This window comes from Podarcis raffonei, chromosome 10, assembly GCF_027172205.1.
Source record: "Podarcis raffonei isolate rPodRaf1 chromosome 10, rPodRaf1.pri, whole genome shotgun sequence".
Classification (NCBI taxonomy): domain Eukaryota; kingdom Metazoa; phylum Chordata; class Lepidosauria; order Squamata; family Lacertidae; genus Podarcis; species Podarcis raffonei.
Window position 1 is genome coordinate 73471580 of NC_070611.1, and position 19484 is coordinate 73491063.

Genomic DNA, 19484 nt, shown 5'->3' on the forward strand with positions numbered 1-19484 from the left:
TTGAAAGAATGGCTACTTCTTGAAAACACAGACATTTTGGATTTGGAAGGTTTTAACAATGTATTTGGATGGCATGCATATCTGTGGTATGATAAGGTCAAAGCGCATAAAGCATTTAAAAACCATATTGTTAGGAAAGCATTGTTTAATGTTTGGATAAGATATAAGGATTTATTGGAAAATAAAACCCCAAGGTGGCTGTCACCGATGGAAGCAAAAGCTCAGAAAAAGCTCAATACGGAGGTTAAATGGCCGAAATATTGGGAAATTTTGGAACAAGATGGAGATAGACTAAAACTGCAGAGTTTTGAGAAACTAAAGAACAAAGTGCGAGACTGGCTTCATTATTATCAGATAAGGGAGGCATATAATTTGGATAAGAAAATTGGCTTCCAGGTGGAAAAATCAAAATTAGAAACAGAACTGTTAGAACCCAAAACTAAGACTTTGTCAAGGATGTATAACTTGCTGCTGAAATGGAATACTCAGGATGAAACGGTGAAATCTGTTATGATTAAATGGGCACAAGATGTTGGACACAATATTATGTTTGCTGACTGGGAACAGTTATGGACCACAGGTATGAAGTTTACGGCATACAATGCCCTAAGAGAGAATATTATGAAAATGATATACAGGTGGTACATGACCCCAGTCAAGCTTGCAAAAATCTATCACTTGCCCGATAATAAATGTTGGAAATGTAAAGAAATTGAAGGTACATTCTTTCACCTTTGGTGGACGTGCCCAAGGATTAAGGCTTTCTGGGAGACGATATATAATGAATTGAAAAAGGTATTTAAATATACCTTCTTGAAGAAACCAGAGGCCTTTCTCCTGGGCATAGTCGGCCAATCGGTGTTAAAGAAGGATAGAACTTTCTTTATGTACGCTACAACAGCAGCAAGAATACTTATTGCAAAGTATTGGAAGACACAAGATCTACCCACTCTGGAAGAATGGCAGATGAAGGTGATGGACTACATGGAATTGGCGGAAATGACTGGCAGAATCCGAGACCAGGGAGAAGAGTCGGTGGAAGAAGACTGGAAGAAATTTAAAGACTATTTACAGAAATATTGTAAAATTAATGAATGTTAGAATGATGTTGGATTGAAATTAAGTGGTTTCTAGCTGTAATGGTATAAAAGAATATGAAAAAAATGGTTTTTTATAAGTAAAAATTTAATGTTATAATAACGTAAGATTAAAGATCAGGGTAGAATAAAGAGGGAAAGAAACTGCTGAGCTAATAAATTGAACTGGAATACAAAAAAGGGAGGTATGAGGAGGTCCGGGAAACAAGTAAATGAAAAATAATGTGATGAAAAGATTGATTGTTTTTAACTATTTTTATTTTGTATTTTTTCTTTTTTCTTTTTCTATTTTGTAATGTAAAAACCCTAATAAAAATTTTATATAATTGACATATTGGAGTACTTGGAGGCAAGAAGTGACAAACAGCCGGTATTAATTGTCCAGAACAAACTTAGTTGGTCTCTAAGGTGCTACTGGACAATTTTTTATTTTTTTTGACTGCGTCAGACCAACAAGGCCTGAAGCCGGTATTAATGTTTGCCAATGTAGAAAAGGCATTTGACAATGTGTCATGGAATTTTATGAAAAAACGATAAAATCAACGGGCCTGGGGGAGTCTTTTAGTAGGGGCACAGACACCATTTATGGGAATAAAAAAGCCAAACTGATTATCAACAATGGAATAACAGAAAGCTTTAAAATAACTAAAGGAACAAGACAGGACTGTGCACTGTCCCCATTACTGTTTATTTTGATCTTAGAAATGTTGACAAGGAGGATAAGAGCAGGTTAAGGCATAAAGGGGATAGTGGTGGTGGGGAAATAATTTAAGCTAAAAGCTTGCGCAGGTGATCTTATAAGAACAACAGATAATCCATTAGAAAGTCTGCCAAAAGTTTTGGAAAGAATTAATGAGTTTGGTCGGGTGGCAGGATTCAAACTTAATAAAAATAAAAATAAATTGTTGGTGAAAAGTATTTCAGAACAAGATAGAGATGATCTGCAAACAATTACTGGTATTACAATCAGTAAAAAAGTTAAATATCTGGGAATTTGGCTTACAACGAAAAACATTAATTTATTAAAGGATAATTATGTAAGGTCGTGAAAAGAGATTTAAAAAGACCTAGAGATTTGGGGTAGACTGAATCTCACATTTTGGGGAAGGATATCTGCAATCAAAATGAATGTGCTAATGAAGACGCTTTTTTTGTTTCAGTCGATTCAGGGGGGAAGTGGCAAAGGGATATATTGAGGTTCACCCTGATGTTGGGAAAGATGGAGGGCACAAGGAGAAGGGGACGACAGAGGACGAGATGGTTGGACAGTGTTCTCGAAGGTGCCAACATGAGTTTGATCAAACTGCGGGAGGCAGTGGAAGATAGTAGAGCCTGGCGTGCTCTGGCCCAGGGGGTCACAAAGAGTCGGACACGACTAAACGAATAAACAACAACAACCTTGAAAAACAAGATGTGGCCTTTGAAGTGCACTGTTGGGGGTGTGAACACTCTGTACCTTTACTGCAGAAGACCAGGGGCAGTTCTTCTGAAACTAACACCCCCTTCCCCCAAGTATATCAGGATGTGCTCATAACAGCCCACAAACTGCATCAGCTGGTGGGCAGGATTTCAATCTATATTCTGATTAGGCAAAGGAATGTGATGTTTCATGCTTTGTCTTATCTGCTGATGGAGAATGGATTCCTCTTGATGATGCCAACTGAGTTGCAAGAACATTTGCTGATGTTGACGACATTGGGAAAGTATACACCAGTCTTATGCACTTGTGCATTTGGATCAGAAGATGACAGGAAGGAAGGAAGGAAGGAAGGAAGGAAGGAAGGAAGGAAGGAAGGAAGGAAGGAAGGAAGGAAGGAAGGACCCAGTGGATCAGGGGACCACACAGCCCTGCCATTCACTTCAGTTGCACCCTACGCAGAAGGTGATATTCCCCCCTATTCCAGATCAGGAAACTGCGTGGACAAAAATCTCACCCAGCCATTCATGATCACTCTGGAGATGTGTTTCATAGAATCATAGAATCATAGAGTTGGAAGAGACCACAAGGGCCATCGAGTCCAACCCCCTGCCAAGCAGGAAACACCATCAGAGCACTCCTGACATATGGTTGTCAAGCCTCTGCTTAAAGACCTCCAAAGAAGGAGACTCCACCACACTCCTTGGCAGCAAATTCCACTGTCAAACAGCTCTTACTGTCAGGAAGTTCTTCCTAATGTTTAGGTGGAATCTTCTTTCTTGTAGTTTGGATCCATTGCTCCGTGTCCACTTCTCTGGAGCAGCAGAAAACAACCTTTCTCCCTCCTCTATATGACATCCTTTTATATATTTGAACATGGCTATCATATCACCCCTTAACCTCCTCTTCTCCAGGCTAAACATGCCCAGCTCCCTTAGCCGTTCCTCATAAGGCATCGTTTCCAGGCCTTTGACCATTTTGGTTGCCCTCCTCTGGACACGTTCCAGTTTGTCAGTGTCCTTCTTGAACTGTGGTGCCCAGAACTGGACACAGTACTCCAGGTGAGGTCTGACCAGAGCAGAATACAGTGGCACTATTACTTCCCTTGATCTAGATGCTATACTCCTATTGATGCAGCCCATAATTGCATTGGCTTTTTTAGCTGCCGCGTCACACTTTGTTTGTGGTAGAACAGACACTCTCCTTGTCCATCTCAACAAGATTGCCTCACTCTGAAGAAGGACCCCCTTTTTCTTCCTTAAAGTGAGGGAAAGAGGTGGGGCTTCATTAGCTAACACAATACACTCAAAGTAAGAGGCGCTGTGGAGAGAAGAAGCAATGGCCACATTTTGCAAAATGGGTGGGCAGATCCAGCAGCACTCTTCCTACCTTCTTACTTCCTCCTTGCCTAGCATGACTCTCCTCCTTGCTAATTTCCACTTCATAGCAGCTGGATATTTTTCAATCCACAGTGGCTTTCAGGTGAAAGAGATCTTTCTGTACTTTGGTGTTCTGATGCAAAAGATCTCAGTGTATGATTGCGTTGAACCATTAGGCTTCCCTTCTGCTGCCAAGTGTCTTTCACCACATGCCATTGCCTACCTATCAGACTATAAATGATGCATAAACACCAGCTTCCCACCCAGGCATTGCTCAACTGGAACACTTGAATAAGGAAGAATCAGCAGCTCAGAGAGAGAGAGAGAAGCTGAAAAACCAGGTGAGTTTTTGATCTCTTTGACTCTCCATGCTGGTCTTTAAATGGCAGCTATATCTCCAAAGTCTTATGCGGCCTAGGACCCTTGTACCTATGGGACCGCCTCTCCTGGTATGCCCCACGGAGGACCTTAAAGTCCACAAATAACAACACTTTGGAAGTCCCAAGTCGCAAGGTGGTTAGATTGGTCTCAACTAGGGCCAGGGCCTTTTCAGTACTGGCCCCGACTTGGTAGAACACTCTGTCACAAGAGACTAGGGCCCTGCGGGACTTGACATCTTTCCACAGGGCCTGCAAGACAGAGGTGTTCTGCCTGGCCTTTGGTTTGGGCTCGGTCTGACCCTTATGTTTCCCTCCCCTTATGGTTTTGACTTTTAAAATGAGGCTGCATTTTTAATTGTATTTTAACCCGTATTTTAATCAACTGGTTTTTGTTTGTTTCTTTGTTTCTTTTCCCCTATTATGTTTTATTGTAATTTTATTGGTGTTAGGTGCCCTGAGCCCAGCTCTGGCAGGGGAGAGTGGGGTATAAATAAAAATTTATTATTATTTATTATTATTTATTAAAGTGAGCAGCACACTAACAATGGGGTACCTTTGCATCTCATGGACCAGCTCCCCAACAAATCAAAGAGTTGATAAATCTATAAAGTGAAATGCTTTGATCTTGAGGATTTGTAACTCCTTACTTTGTTCTATCACCGCGGCGGAGTGAGCTCCCGTTGCTTGGTCACTGTTCCTGCCAACCTAGCAGTTCGAATGCACATCAAAGTGCCAGTAGATAAATAGGTACCGCTCCGGCGGGAAGGTAAACGGTGTTTCCATGCACTGCTCTGGGTTGCCAGAAGCAGCTTAGTCATGCTGTCCACATGTCCCAGAAGCTGTACGCCGGCTCCCTCGGCCAGTAAAGCAAGATGAGCGCTGCAACCCCAGAGTCAGTCACGACTGGACCTAATGGTCAGGGGTCCCTTTACCTTTACCTTTACTTTGTTCTGTGTGGATGAGATAATGAGTGTTTTTTCTGTTAGAAAGAAAGACAAAGCCTCACCTCCTGACCGATGGATGCAGGAAACTCAGCCTAGCAATTGTGTGTTTTGTGTTTTCTGTCTCCAGAAACAGATGCAGCCTTCCTCCAACCCCAGGCTCAGCCTCCTGTGCACCTGCCTTGTTCTGATATGGCAGCTCTCCTTTGGCTTCGCAATGAAAAGAAAAGAAGCAGAAAACTCCTATGGTCCCTATGGTAAGGTATCATTTCCTCTCGGAGGTGGTTGATGTCTCCATAGAGAAAGAGAAGCTTCTGGCAGCATTAGAAAACCAAGTGCAGATCCATTGGCATTTTTCCCAGTCTCTCGTGTACCATTTTGGGTTAAAGCATTAATTCCATCAATTCCAGCTAGTCTTGAATGATGCGTATTGTGTTTCATCAGTTTCCGAGGGTAAAATAGTTGCATCCCTTTCTAAAGAGGTGAGTTTTAGCCACCCTGATCCATGGGCTGGTCATGGTCCCGGCTAGACTACTGTAATGTGTCATGTGTGGGTCTCCTTCTGTAGACTGTTTGGTTCAAAATGCAGTGGATAGAATTATGTTCTGTTTACAGCGCGCAGCTTCAATAGCACTTAGTTTTAATGTCTCCCAGTGCATTTCAATGTGCTGACTTTAACCTTGAGGCTCCTGAATGGGATGGACCTATGAAATCTGTTAAACTGTTTGTGCCTGTATCTTCTTCCCTGCACACAGATGTTCCACTTGGATACTGATCTTTCCACCATCTTCATCTGTCAGTTGAGCTATCACCAATAGAGGGGGTCTTTTCTGTGGTGACCCCACCCCAAGTATAGTTGCAATGAACAGCTACACTTTTCAGAAGGCCTTAAAGTGCCAAAGAGCCTTCCCGTGAATCATTATTTCTCCCTATTTTTTGGAACAGCTTTTTGCTATTAGAATTTCAACTTTTTTTGCTGTGAATCATTCTTGGTTTAGTAGTATTTATTTCCTAGTGGTTTTTATTATTGGTTGAAATAAGATTATCTATTGCTGTTGGTCTCCTTAGCTTCCCTTGACTGGAAAATTGGCAGGTAAATAATTTAAAACAATACAATAAAAATATTATATGTCATATTGGACACCAAGAAAGTGGTGGACCCCGTGACCTGGGACGTCTTTGAGGCCGTTCAATTTCCCTTTGACTTTTATGGCACCCCAAAGATACCGTATTTTTAGGTGTATAAGATGAGCTTTATTGACCCAAAAATGAGGTTCAAAATTTAGGCTCGTCTTATACACGGGTAGTGCTGAGGGGGGAATCCTGAAAATCGCTCACCCACCGGAACACAGCACACAACCACTCACATCGTAGCTGCCTGATCGCTGCCATTAGCCCTCCCGCTTGCCGCTGCGGCATCCAATAGACAGCTGCCCTTGTCACAGCAAGCGGGAGCATGATTGGCGGCCACTGGCAGCAATCAAGGAGCTGATAAGTGGTTTCCACTCACGTTGCAGAAACCACCTGCCAGCGGCCACCAATCACGCTCCCGCTTCCTGCGACAAGGGCAGCTGTCTATTGGCTGCCGCAGTGGCAAGCAGGAGGGCTAATGGCGGCAATCAGGCAGCTGCGATGTGAGCAGTTGTGTGCTCCGTTCCAGTGCGCAAGCGATTTTCGGGATTCCCCCTGCTCACAACAATCAGGTGGCCAATGCCGAAAATTGATCACCTGCCGGAACAAAGTGTGAGCCTGAGTTTTTAAGCGGCGATTGGCCACTTGATTGTGGGGGAGAGATGGCAAAAATCGCTCATTCGTCGGAACGAAGTGCAAGCCCGAGATTGTAAGCGGCAATTGTAAGCGATGCGAGGGGTTGTGTGCTGCGTTCTGGTGGGTGAGAGATTTTTTGCATTCCCCCCAAATAATCCTCCCCCAAAGCTCAATCCCCCCCCTTTTTCTCAATTTTGAGCCCCCAAAAATACAGGTATTTTATTTCCACTGTTTCATGTGCTGACGTGACCATGTTGAATGCTAATGTGCTCCTTTTCCGTTACCTCAAGGCTGCCTCCGGGGCTGGACCAGAAGAGAGGGAAGCTGCTATCGAATCTTTTCCGACCCTTTGAGATGGCATGATGCAATGGTAAGAGGGGCCTCTAGGTGCTTTGAGTGGGTCCAGAAAGAGCAAGGGCAGAAAACACAAGATATGCTTGAGAGTCTCTGCAGAAGACCTGTTATGAATCTCAACCCCATGGACATGTTTTTTATCCCAGGAGGCCATCTTTTGCATCTCAAGAGCTGATGAGATGTCATTTATGGATATGAAGTGAGGTTTTCCTTCAGTAGGCCTTGGGCAACCAGCTCAGTTTATCAGTTTATCTTTCTTCTCAGATTCAGATGAGGCTGAGGAAGCTCAGGACCACTAGGGGCTGGATGAAGGCCACTGAAACTCAATCCTGGAAAGGTTCTGTGGGATAGTGATTGGATAGATATGCTGTTCATAGGCTGGAAGCAGGCAGGCCTTCTTTAAGATGGCTTGAGATGGTGGGCTCATCATCCCAGAAAAGACCCGTTGACCCCAAAGGTTGGAGTACTTACTCAGGTTTGATGAAGGCTCCAGCATGTTCTGCTTTCAAGTGAGCCCCCAGGGACAGGTAGGTTCATAAATGATGCCCATTTGTTGGGAATAGCATGGAGAACCCAAAGTACGTTAGAGAGAGTCAGAACAGCTTATGCAATAAGGGATGAGGGAAGCAAGATCCACTACACTGAACATACATTTGAAGAACATGGAGTTCCCCTAAGAGTCCAGGGAGCTGTAGGTTGCTGTCCACAGGGCTACAGTTCCCATGGTCCTTGGGTATAAGCTACATGTTTATTAAAGGTGCTTGAAATGTGTGATGTGGGAGTCATTGAAGCCCACCAGGAAAATAACAGCCGTGTGAACACCCTGAGGGATGCCATCTGGTGCACCAGCTAGTTGGCTTGCTCAGCTCTGACCTCAAGGCTGCCCTGTCTAAATAAAAAGCAATGATGTTCCTGCTATGGTAGGGCACGTCCCTGGCATTCTCCTACCATGTCCTGATTAGCCAAGCTCATCCGAATAGAATGGGTATTTTGCCAGGTACTGTTCCTCCTTCCGGGAAGGAATATATTAACAGATCAACACAGCTACCTGCACTTTTTCATTCTTTCAAGGCAAGGCTTTCAGTTCTCCTTGGGGACAGGTTGGCTGTTGTGTCCAGCTTCTGCACAAACATAAAATGACCACTACACCACCGGACATTGCCCAAGCATGCTGCATGATGGATCTGGCAGCCTTAAAACTGCACATGAAATTCATTAGATGGGCATGATGGGGGGAATTTGCCTTTGAAGCACATTTGAATGAGAGCCACTCCATTTAGCATGTCCTGAAATAACACACATCAAAAGAGAGGTATCATTTGAAATTTCGTTCTCCCCCAAAATATTTTGAACAAACATACATACACTTCACATGACATGCAGTGTACGTGAGTAAGATAAGCACGTTAGGAGGCATGCACGCACAGACACCACAGAATTTTGAGGGGCCCCAGGCACATCCTTGAAGATTTGTGGGGTTCTTGGCCCCCTGCCCACCAGTTGGCGCCACTGTATTAGAGGAAATTGTGGGTAAAATGTATTCTTGAAAATAACACCCAAAGCTGCAGTATATGAGGTGAAATTGCAAACAAATGTTTTTATACTGGAGCAATGTCCACTCAAATGCTGCTCTGTCCTCCCGAGAACTTTTCTTTTTATAAACAAAATCACAGACTGAAGGTGGAGAATCTAATTAAAAATCAGACAATGAAGAAACTGAGCGAGACACAAATGGGGATATTGCACTGTGCTGGATCTCAGTTGGCCGAACAAAGCTTGCATTTCAATCAGTCACATGTCCAGAGCTGGATTTCCACGTATTGCGACTGCAATATTCAACCTTGAGCCTGACTTTGAGGAGGATTCAAAGTTAAGTGTAGTTGCATAAAACTCATTCTTTTTTCCACCTCTCAGAAAACCTGCCGTATATTTGACCCGACTTCTGAGCTTGCCTCTATCCAGGATATGAAAGAACTGCGTAGGGTGTCTAACATGCTTCTAATTCCAAAGGAACTACGTGTCTGGATTGGATTGTCAGTCAAGGATAAGGTGAGTCTCCAAGGCCTCCTCCTCCTCCTCCGTCAGCACTGTTGGAGCTGATAGTAAATGAATTCACTGGGAAGATTCTTCTATGGGGCTTCCCCAGCTGATGAAATGCTACGAGAAGGTTTTCTGGACTCAACATACTGGAGGCCAATACAGTCATGGTGGGCTCCTGTCTGATGTCTTGCAACTCAAATAATGTTGTCTGTGGTTCTTTTGGGTGGAATCATCAAGGAGTCTTGGAAGTGTCTCCTTGTGATCTGTTCTTTCTAAAGAGCATCCCACCTCTCTTGTCCCTACAGGATGGAAATTGGGAGTGGACAGATGGCTCTGTTCCCGAGTTCCTACCGTGGACTAGGGGAGAACCTATGACTAGTGGCATCAACTCATGTGTCTACTTGTTTCGTGGGGACGGTAAGGAGTCCGCTCTCAGGGCTGGTACTTTGGAGCTGCCATGCTCAATGCAATGTGGGTTGCAGTATTTTCTTGATTTCTACTGCTGGTATGAGATGTGCTCCTTGCCTGCTCTTTGGCCAAGAGTGAAGGACTTCCTTTAAAGCACTTTCATCTGTTTGGTAGAGATATTCCCAAACTGCCTTACAAGAATCTAGCCTTCCCAAGGTGGCTCAGACTGACAGGGAACACCATCCTAATCCACTTGTGCTTTCCACTCAAGGTCCTCCCCATAGATGCCACCACCCACCTTGGCCAATTTAGTATTGGATAGGTGGCTGGGTTTCTTCTGAATGGGAGAAGAAGAAAGGACATTCTTTGCACGCACCATGGGGTGTGGGGGTGCATGTGTTTTGAGGGTGTCGGGGTCCCAGCAGCAGCAGCATGCCAAGGAGCCCCTGATGTCACTCTGCCTAAGCTCATTTCTCTTTTTCTTTCCAGTTTTTTTGAGATTTAGAGCTGAGGATTGCCGATATGAAGAATCCTATATTTGTGAACATAAGCCAGCATCTGCATCCTCCTGACCTGTTCGCTCTCCCTGGCTGACCCCATCAAATCTCAGAAGCTTCCATCCAACGCTGTCTTTCTACCTGCGCCTTTTTCAGAATATGAAAACGTCAGAGGTGCCCTTCTGCCCCATTCCAGTGGCCCATCTATTTCAGCGTCCTGCTCTCACTCTAGCCTGCAATAGATCTAATTGAATCCTGCAAGTAGCAAGAGCCCCCTTCCCTGGGAGCCCAGGATGAAGAAACTTGGGGTTCACCAACGTCAGGAGAAGAACAGCCTCCCCTTCCCTAATAGATGCCTCAGTCCATTGTGAATTTAAACCATTGCGTCCCAACCTTGGGCCTCCAGCTGTTTTTGGACTACAATTCCCATCATCCCTTGCCACTGGTCTTGCTAGTCAGGGATGATGGGAGTTGTAGTTCAAAAACAGCTGGAGGCCCAAGGTTGGGAAACACTGATTTAAACACATGCCCCTGAAACAAGAACCAATTACTTTCCTTTATTACTTCCTGCCCCTCCCAACTCACATGTCTCCAATATCCTGATTCAGATTGCATTTAGGACATTCAACTGGTCTCTTTTACTGTGCAAAGAACCAATGCACTTTTATGGCAGTGTCTTCTAGAGCCCTGGGAAGGGTGAAGCCTTAATGAAAGCAATCCCTCTGCAGAGGAGAAATGACTGTTTGCAAGAGATGTCTAGAAGGGACATCTCCAGGCTCAGGGAGGTGAGGGGTGTGTGTGGTGCTTGTGCATTACAATGTAATGAGGGGGGATCTCCTGCTACAGTTCCCCCCTTCGGAGATAAGATTGCGAAGGAGGATGCCGCGCAATCCTTTTCTCCACACAAGCTAGTAAAAGTCTGACGTGCCATACCTAGGATCCGGATTGTGCGGGGCTCCTAGGGGTCCCATCTCAATGAAAGAGGAAGGGGTTCCTGTCGAGATCATCCTGTGAGAGGCAGGCATGCGGGAGTGGAGAGAGGGAACGCAGGAATTGCACGTTTGACAGCAAATTGGGAAGCAATGGATAGCGCAGCAGAAAAAAATGATGCAGATAGCTACAGTGATCAGAATCAGGAGGCCGTTTCCCAAGAGGTGTTTTATCCATGTGGTTCCCGGTAACCAGCCCCAAAACTGAGCATCAGAAAGACCTTCATGTTGGATATCTCTAAGCTCGTCAGTCAGTTTGTGGATATTGTTGAGGTGACCCGTGGTGTTTAAGGTCTGATCAGAGACGTACGTACAGCACTCGGTTCCTACAAGGGCACATACTCCTCCGGTCGATGCAAGGACGTAATCCAAAGCAAGGCGGTTCTGAATCGCAGTCTGTCTGACCTCAGTCAACTCCGTTAAGATGGACTGGGTTGCCGCGTTAGATTCTTCCATAAAAGTCAATAGAATGTCCGTCAGTTTAAGAATATCCACATGGTTGGAGCCTGCTCCGTAAGCGGGGAAAAGGGCTCGTCCGTAGGTTTCCCCATTGGCTGACACGTCAGAAAGTTCTGACAGGTCTTTTGCCCTCTTGTTGCGTCTCCTTCCCGGGGGAAGGTCTGGGGTGACTCTGATCCCAGGCAAGATAAGTCCAAGGCAGCAGGTGCCTCGGGAGTGGGGGCTGGCCCATACATATCCGCGGTGACCACACACCCAAAACAAACCCTGTAGGCAGGATTCTATACGGCCCGTGAGGAAGGTACGAAAAAAACACTGGGCAACGGGGGAAGGGTCCCAAGAATCAGGTAAATTCATTACTTGTTTCCAGGCAGACAACAGATCTGGATGGGGGGAGGGGGTGTCCTGTTGCCACACAGTGATTCTACCAGTCAGGGTGATATCAATAACGTACTTACAGGTACTTTCTCCAATCATCCTATCATTGCCGCTGAACTTGCGACAGAGGTCTCCTTTCGTAGGTCCGGTTAGGTAGATGTATTGGTGAGTCAGATTTACAGCTGTCAGGTTCCAGGACTGTACGTCAGCAGAGAGGTGTTGTTGTAGAGTAAGGGGTATTCCGAGAAAGGGAATGCCGCTGTGGAAGTGAGCCGGGGCATTGGCGCAGATCCAACAGTCATCAGTGGTCGTCTGTTTTGCAATTTCGGAGACTAGTTTCACGTAGGTGTTAGAGTGCCAGGTTGATAGTAGGTCATCATTGGAAGGGGTTTCAGATATCAACAGTTCCCCCCTTTGTCGAGGTGCTGTGCCTGTGGGGTGGAGGGGGTCTTGTCAATGTAGGTAGGTGAGGTTTGTAGCTACACCACCACATCGTTGAGGTCCGGTGGTATCCCATTGGGTGGGTGTGGTGGTGGAGTGATACCAGCCTTCGAGGTACGCTCTGCCATCCCAGGTGGAGGCAGGACCGATGTCCCAGACGCAGCAGTACCTTCGGAGGCAAACGCCTTGGAGGGTGGTAGGATGAGGTACGGTGTCCACTCTCTGGCAGTAAAATCCATGGATCAGGCGGTCTGTTGGATGATTTCGGTCAGTGTAAACGGATTCCCCACCGCCATTGTCTAGAATTGTCCAATTCAGGGATTGTTGGGGTACACCGTCGGAGAATAGCGTATAGGAACCATTTATACAACGGGCCCGGTTCCAAGGACCATCTCTGGTGAGTACGAGTTTGCCGAGTGGGGTGTAGTTTGGAGAATGGACAAACAGTTCCCAAATTTGGTGTTGGGTTAGGGTGGGCAGTATGGAATGGCGAAGGAGAACACGGGTCTCTGGTACGCAAAAGTCAGAATCTCCAAGTCGGTCTAGAGTTCCTCTTTTTACCATGTCTACAATGCCGAAATCAAGGTATTGGTGTTCAATTTGTAATCCAGGGCATGAAACGTGCGTGGTCATGGGGGTCAAAGTGGTGGAAAAAATGGGATAGAGGAGCAGGACGGAGAAAGAAGGACGTGTGATGATTCTGGTGAAGAGCATGGTGGCCGGGAACAGGGTGGCGAGCTGTCAAAGGCGAGCTGTCAAAGGCGAGCTGTCAAAGGCGAGCTGTCAAGAGGCGAGCTGTCAAAGGCGAGTTGTCAAAGGCGAGCTGTCAAAGGCGAGCTGTCAAGAGGCGAGCAATGGTGTCTTACGGAGTCGGAGGCGGATCGGTGGTTGCTCTCCGTTGTCCGTTGTTGGGACGATTTCGGAGGTCCACTGGGTCGGCGTTGGTGTTGAAGCAGGTCCGGTCTGTAAGGCCCAATTCGTGCCCCGATCTGGTCCGGTCTGTTGGGCTCGATTCGTGCCCCGATCTGGTCCGGCCTGTTGGGCTCGATTCGTGCCCCGATCTGGCCCGGTCTGTGGGTTTACCTCTATGTAGGTGTCGTCGTCTGCTGGTGGAGGAGGAACAGAATAGGGTGCGCTGTGGGCGGCGGGGTCAGGTGGAGAAGCAGGTTTGCACCGGGTATGATGTAACCAGGCCGACTTCTCTGCTACCTTGATGGAAGTTGGGGTAGTGAGAAGTACCTGGTAGGGTCCTTCCCAGGTGGGTTGCAAGGGTACTTTTTGGTAAGTTTTTGTCAGTACCCAGTCTCCTGGTTGGAACGGATGAATGTTCTTGTCTAGAGGTATGTTCTGGCTCGTAGCTGCGTATCTGTGGAGAACAATGAGTTGCTTCTGGAGCTGTATTATATATTTGGTCAGTTCAGATTCGCCTACTTCTAGTTCTGATGGGGGAAATTGCGTGTTATATACAGGGGAGGGCCTCCCAAAAAGTAGTTCGTAAGGGGACAAATTTAGGTTCCCACGGGGACATGCTCTGAGATTGTGCAAGACCAAGGGCAGGGCGTTGACCCACTTGATTCCGGAGTCTCTGCAGAGTTTCCCTAGCTGAGACTTCAGCTGCTGGTTCATTCTCTCTACTTGTCCTGAGGAAGGGGGGTGGTATGGGGTATGTAATTTCCATTTAACCCCTAGAGCTTTAGCTACTTGTTGGACTACGTCGGAGGTGAAATGTGAGCCCCTGTCGCTGTCTATGTGTCTCGGAACCCCAAAACGTGGTATGATTTCATGGAGTAGAATTCTGGCAACTATATGAGCAGTGGCTCGGCGGGTCGGGAAGCATTCTACCCATCCGGTCAATTGATCAATGATGATGAGGGCGTGTTTGTAGCCCTGACAAGGGGGTAGGTCTATGAAATCTACTTGGAGACTTTCGAATGGGACGAAAGCCCATGGCCTGGCTCCTGGTGGACATCTGGCGGTATGCTTTGGATTAAAAGTCTGACAGGTGTGACAGTTCTTTACTGCAGCCTTTGCGGCGAGAGTCAGTCCTGAGGCATACCAACAGCGTTGTACTGCGTCTATGAGTTTGTCCCTTCCCCAGTGGGTACATTGATGTAAGATCCTTAAGTGTTTAGGTACCCAGAGTCTGGGCATTAAGAGTCTCTTATCGGGAAGGTACCGTGTAAATGGTAATTCTTTGTCCTGCCCCTAACTTGCAGGCTTGGATCAGAGCGATAAGTTCGGCAGCCTGCGCGCTGTACTTGGCATGGACAGGGCGTGCTTCTAAGATGTCGGTGTCGCTGACAACAGCGTATCCGCTTTTCCGTTCCCCTCCCACTATCTTCGAGCTCCCGTCAGTATACAAGATGAGGTCGGGGTCCATTAAGGGGAGATAGTCAAGGTCCTCCCGTGGTTTTTCGGCATGGCGAACCACTTGGGAGCAGTCGTGATGTGGAGTGCCATCATCAGGGAGAGGTAGGAGAGTCGCAGGGTTGAGGGAGTTTACTCTTTTTATGGTGAGATTGGACGGACTGAGGAGGATAGCCTCGTACCTGTTCAGCCTTTGTATGGTGAAGCGTTGGCACCCTTGCAAGCTGAGAAGGGTAGCTACGGCATGAGGGATGTTTACAGTTAGGTCATGTCCCAAAACAGTCTCTTGCACCTTTTCTAGGAGTAATGCTGCCGCTGCTACTGCTCTCAGACACCCCACATTCCCCATTACAGTGGTGTCCAACTGGAGGCTGTAGTAGGCAACAGGTCTGTTCCTTCCTTGAAATGGTTGCGTGAGGACGCCCGAGGCCACCCCTTTGTTTTCGTGGACGAATAAGGAGAAAGGAAGCCTATAGTCAGGGAGTCCGAGGGCGGGTGAAGATCTCAACTCCCGTTTGATAGATTTGAATGCTTCAAGTGCCTCCGCTGTCCATTGTAGTTGGTCTGGGGCGTTATCATGGGTCATTGCAGTGAGGGGACGAGTGAACTTTCCGTAGCGGGGGATCCATGCTTGGCAGAATCCGCTCATCCCGATGAAACCTCTGAGCTGCCTTTTTGTTTTAGGAAGGGGTAGCTTCGTTATAGCTTCAATCCTATCTGTGGTTAGGGCACGGGTGCCTTCTCCTAGGATGTGGCCAAGATATTTCACTTCCTTTTGGCAGTATTGTATCTTTTTGGGGGATACTTTGTGGCCCTTATGTGCCAGTATCGTCAAAAGAGCTATGGTATCTGATCTACAGGATTCCAAGTCCCGCCCACACAGCAAGATATCATCAACGTAAAGCCTGAGGGCTGAGCCCCCCGGGAGGGTCACATCTAGTAGGTCTTGGTGTAATATGGAAGAGAAGATTGCCGGAGATTCTACATACCCTTGGGGCAACCGGGTCCACGTTAATTGACCAGTTTGCCAGGTGAAAGCGAAGAGGAATTGACTCTCTGGATCTACGGGGATGCTAAAGAAGGCAGAACATAAGTCTATGACGGAGTAAACTACAGTTCCCTCCGGAATGGTGCTCAGAAGGTGGTGGGGATTGGCTACTACGGCGTGTCTGGGGATAACGAAAGAATTGACGAGCTGAAGGTCCTGCACCAAGTGCCATTTGACGGGGTTGGTGTTAGGTTTCTTGACGGAAAGGAGGGGGGTGTTACATGGCGAGGCACAGGGAACTAGGACTCCCATCTTCAGAAATTCATCGATCATCGGAGTGAGTCCCTCGATTGCTTCGGGAGGTAGGGGGTATTGTTTGGTGCAGGGAAAGGGTAGTTAACTTTTACTGGGGTTGCAGACTTTAGGAGTCCAACAGATGTTGATTCAGTTCCCCATAACCAGGAGGGGACACTATTAAGAAGTTCGGAAGGAAGGTCAATGGTTTTGTTGTTAGCTTCTTGAAGAACCCCTTGGAAATTGAAAATAGAGTCGTTTGGCATGTGTAAATAAATTCCTTCTTGGCCGCATTGGATAGTAGCATTTAGTTTACAGAGCAGATCCCTCCCCAGGAGGTTGACTGGACTGGAAGTTAGTAAAAAGGTATGTTTAACCGAGAGAGGTCCAACGGAGACCTTTGCAGGTTTGGAGAGAGGGCAGTTCCGGGGGATTCCATCAAGCCCCATGACGGTTCTGGTTTCTTCCCCCGGGGCCAAATGACTGTTTGTAAGGGTGGAGTAGGTGGCTCCAGTGTCTAAGAGACAGTCATAGGACTGGCCATCAATTTTCATAGTGCATATGGGGTCGGAGGAAGATAGTTGCAAGACTGGGCAGAGGAAAGAAAAGGAGGCGGGATCTGCTTCTAATTGTCAATGTTCCTGGTACTCTTCCATTACCATTTCACGAGTTGGATTTATGGAGCAACTTCCCTGCTTGAAGGGGTAGGTATCGCCGTGGGGTTGATTTCGGGGTCGAGGTTGTGGAGGAGGGGGTCCTGCGCGGGGTTGCGTTTGGGCCGAGGATCGATTAGGTTCGTATGGGGGGTTAGACTCTTTATATTTGGGGTAGGTAGTTTCCCTGTATTCTGGTCTGTACGGTCTTGGATTCCTATATTCAGTCCTTCTAGCTCCGGTCAGAAGGGGGCAGTATCTTTTTATATGCCCTACTTCATCACAGTTGAAACAAACACGGTCATCTAGTGGTTCGGGTCCCCCTGGCTGAAATTTTTCTTTGAAGGTATGAACCCCGGCCGCGTAGGCTAACACCCGGGGGGGGGTCGGGCTTTTGGTCTTTTCTTTTCCGTTCGTCCCTTGAGTTGAAAACGGACTTTGCGATGGAAAGGATTTCGTTTATGGTTTTTCCATCGTATCCCAGGTGTGCATTTAATGCTTTCCGAATGTCGCCTGTAGCTTGGCCTTTGAAAAATCCTTTGACTATTACCTCGTGCTGTGGGCTCTCCGGATCTATCCCACCCCAGGTTTTAATAGCAGAGACTAGCCTTGAATAGTAATCGGATGAATGTTCGTCAGGTCCTTGAAGGACGGCTTGGACTTTGGTCCAGTTCACGGTTCGCTGTCCTGCAGCTTTAATGCCATCTAGGATGGCTTTCTTAAAAATCTTTAAGCCCCATGCACCATCAGTAGTATTGTAGTCCCAATCAGGGTCGTTAAGTAGCGTCTGGGCAGTCAGTGGGGCCATTGAGTCGGGTTGGTTCGGTTGATAGTCTTCCCGAGCTAGAGCTTCTCCTGCCTTCGCCAGTATCTCCCTTTTTTCTGCCTCATTAAAAAGAGCCCCAAGCAACATATGTACATCCGCCCACGTGGGGTTGTGGGTGGAGAAGATGGTGGCCGCCTGGCGGTGGCATTTATCAGGGTCGTCTCGTAGGGAGGGCATCTTATCGGACCAGTTCATTAAGTCCGAAGTAAGGAAGGGTTGGTGAGTAAAAACCATGCGGGGTGGGTCCCCTGCCCTAACTGGGGGTATAGGTAATGCCCTTAGAGGAAAGGCGCCCTCTATTTCTCCGTTCTGCAGATTATCCCTATTCCGAGTTCTACTGGAGACGGGTCCCTCTCCTCCTCCGTTTAGAAGTTGCCCATTGAGTAGGGGTCCCAGATCCAAGTCTACTTGGTCTTCTCCTATGTTGGACGCACTTGGGGAAGGGTTGGGCGGCGATGTAGTTGATGCGCTTTGGGAAGGGGCAGCGGCGAGTGGATTTCTATGTCTTCTCTGGGTCCCGTGCCTCCCCCACCGGCTCCTGTTCTGTTTCCTTTCCCAGATCCTGGTGGTCGGGGGGCTCGTGGCTCGGGATAGTAGAAAGGAAGGAGAGTCCTATCCAATTGTTCCTCCTGGGCTCTAATCTCATCATATGGGGGAGGTCCGGTTGTTTTTAAAACAGCCATCTGCCGAACAATTTGGGCTTGCTGCCGTTGAAACAATTCACGGGCTTCAACGAAAGCATTAAAATAGTACAGTTGTCGGGGCTTCTCATCATCTTCACGAGATTAAAGGAACCGTGAGGTGGCCATCTCGAGGCTGGCTCTAGGTGGTGGGTAAAAGCGACCCACGAGATGTTACAAAGGTCTCTCTGCCCGGAAAATCAAACCACGGGTCCCTCTGCCTGGAATTCCTTTACCTCAGCGCTGTTTACAAGACTAATCCTAGTGTGGGGCCCCAATTTGTGAACCTCCCGCTCTACCCTCCACAACAGCCTCCTGCCTAGCCTTTTGGACTAAGTTCGGGCTCCCTACTGAATGCCTGCGCAGTACAGTGCCAGATCGGGGTCCGAGAAAACAAAGTTTTGAAAGGAAGCAAATGACTGCGTTCTCACGTACATAGGTCATCCCCAACAAGGGTCGCCGAGCAGGAGGGGCGGCTTCATTTGCATAAACAGGGAAGGTAGAGAGAGAGAGGTTCGTAGGGACGCCTCCGGACGACTCTGAGAGAGGACGTCAGAGAAACAATAAGCACCACGTTTTTCCTGGCCACGCTCCGAGAGAAAAAACGGGGGAGAAAAGGAGAGAGGGAGATTCGTAGGGGACGCCTCCGGACGACTCCGAGAGAGGACGTCAGAGAAACAATAAGCACCACGTTTTCCCCGGCCACGCTCTGAAAGGGAAAACGGGGAGAGAAAGAGAAAGGGAGATTCGTAGGGACGCCTCTGGACGACTCCGAGAGAGGACGTCAGGGAAACAATAGGCACCATGTTTTTCCCAGCCATGCTCCGAGAGGAAAAACGGGGGAGAAAAGGAGAGAGTTTAGGACGTTCCCGGTCGACTCCGAGGGGTAACGTCGGAAATAAAAGGAAGAAAAGTCTGGCTGTTGTGGGGACATTACTTTTCCACCCCCCTTCCAATGTATTTTCTTTAAACCATACTCACGTTCGTAGGTGTCCCTCGCGGATCCCGGGATCCTTTCCCTTTAGCTGGCTTGACCTTGCCTTTGCTTCCCCTGGTTGAGCTTTTGGTGACGATTGATTACCGCCCACGAAGAGGAGGCAGGGAGAGGAAAAAGGATCCCTGGGCTAAG

General features: G+C 47.4%; 1 protein-coding gene across 3 annotated transcripts in view; it reads left to right on the forward strand.

Moving 5' to 3' along the window:
• The first annotated feature begins 2278 nt into the window (after window positions 1-2278).
• LOC128422009 (C-type lectin lectoxin-Thr1-like) overlaps window positions 2279-19484 on the forward strand; it is a 32680-nt gene continuing 15474 nt past the window's right edge. Inside the window, exons 1-6 of one of the 3 annotated variants that reach the window (XM_053405456.1) lie at window positions 2279-4234; window positions 5345-5471; window positions 7272-7351; window positions 9250-9384; window positions 9681-9792; window positions 10273-10653. In XM_053405456.1, coding sequence (XP_053261431.1) covers window positions 5351-5471; window positions 7272-7351; window positions 9250-9384; window positions 9681-9792; window positions 10273-10355 — 531 coding nt within the window. In that variant the 5' untranslated portion in view covers window positions 2279-4234; window positions 5345-5350 and the 3' untranslated portion in view covers window positions 10356-10653. Of the gene's footprint in view, window positions 4235-5278; window positions 5472-7271; window positions 7352-9249; window positions 9385-9680; window positions 9793-10272; window positions 10654-19484 lie in introns of those variants that run through there. The other 2 variants (XM_053405454.1, XM_053405455.1) reach the window with 2 other exon arrangements.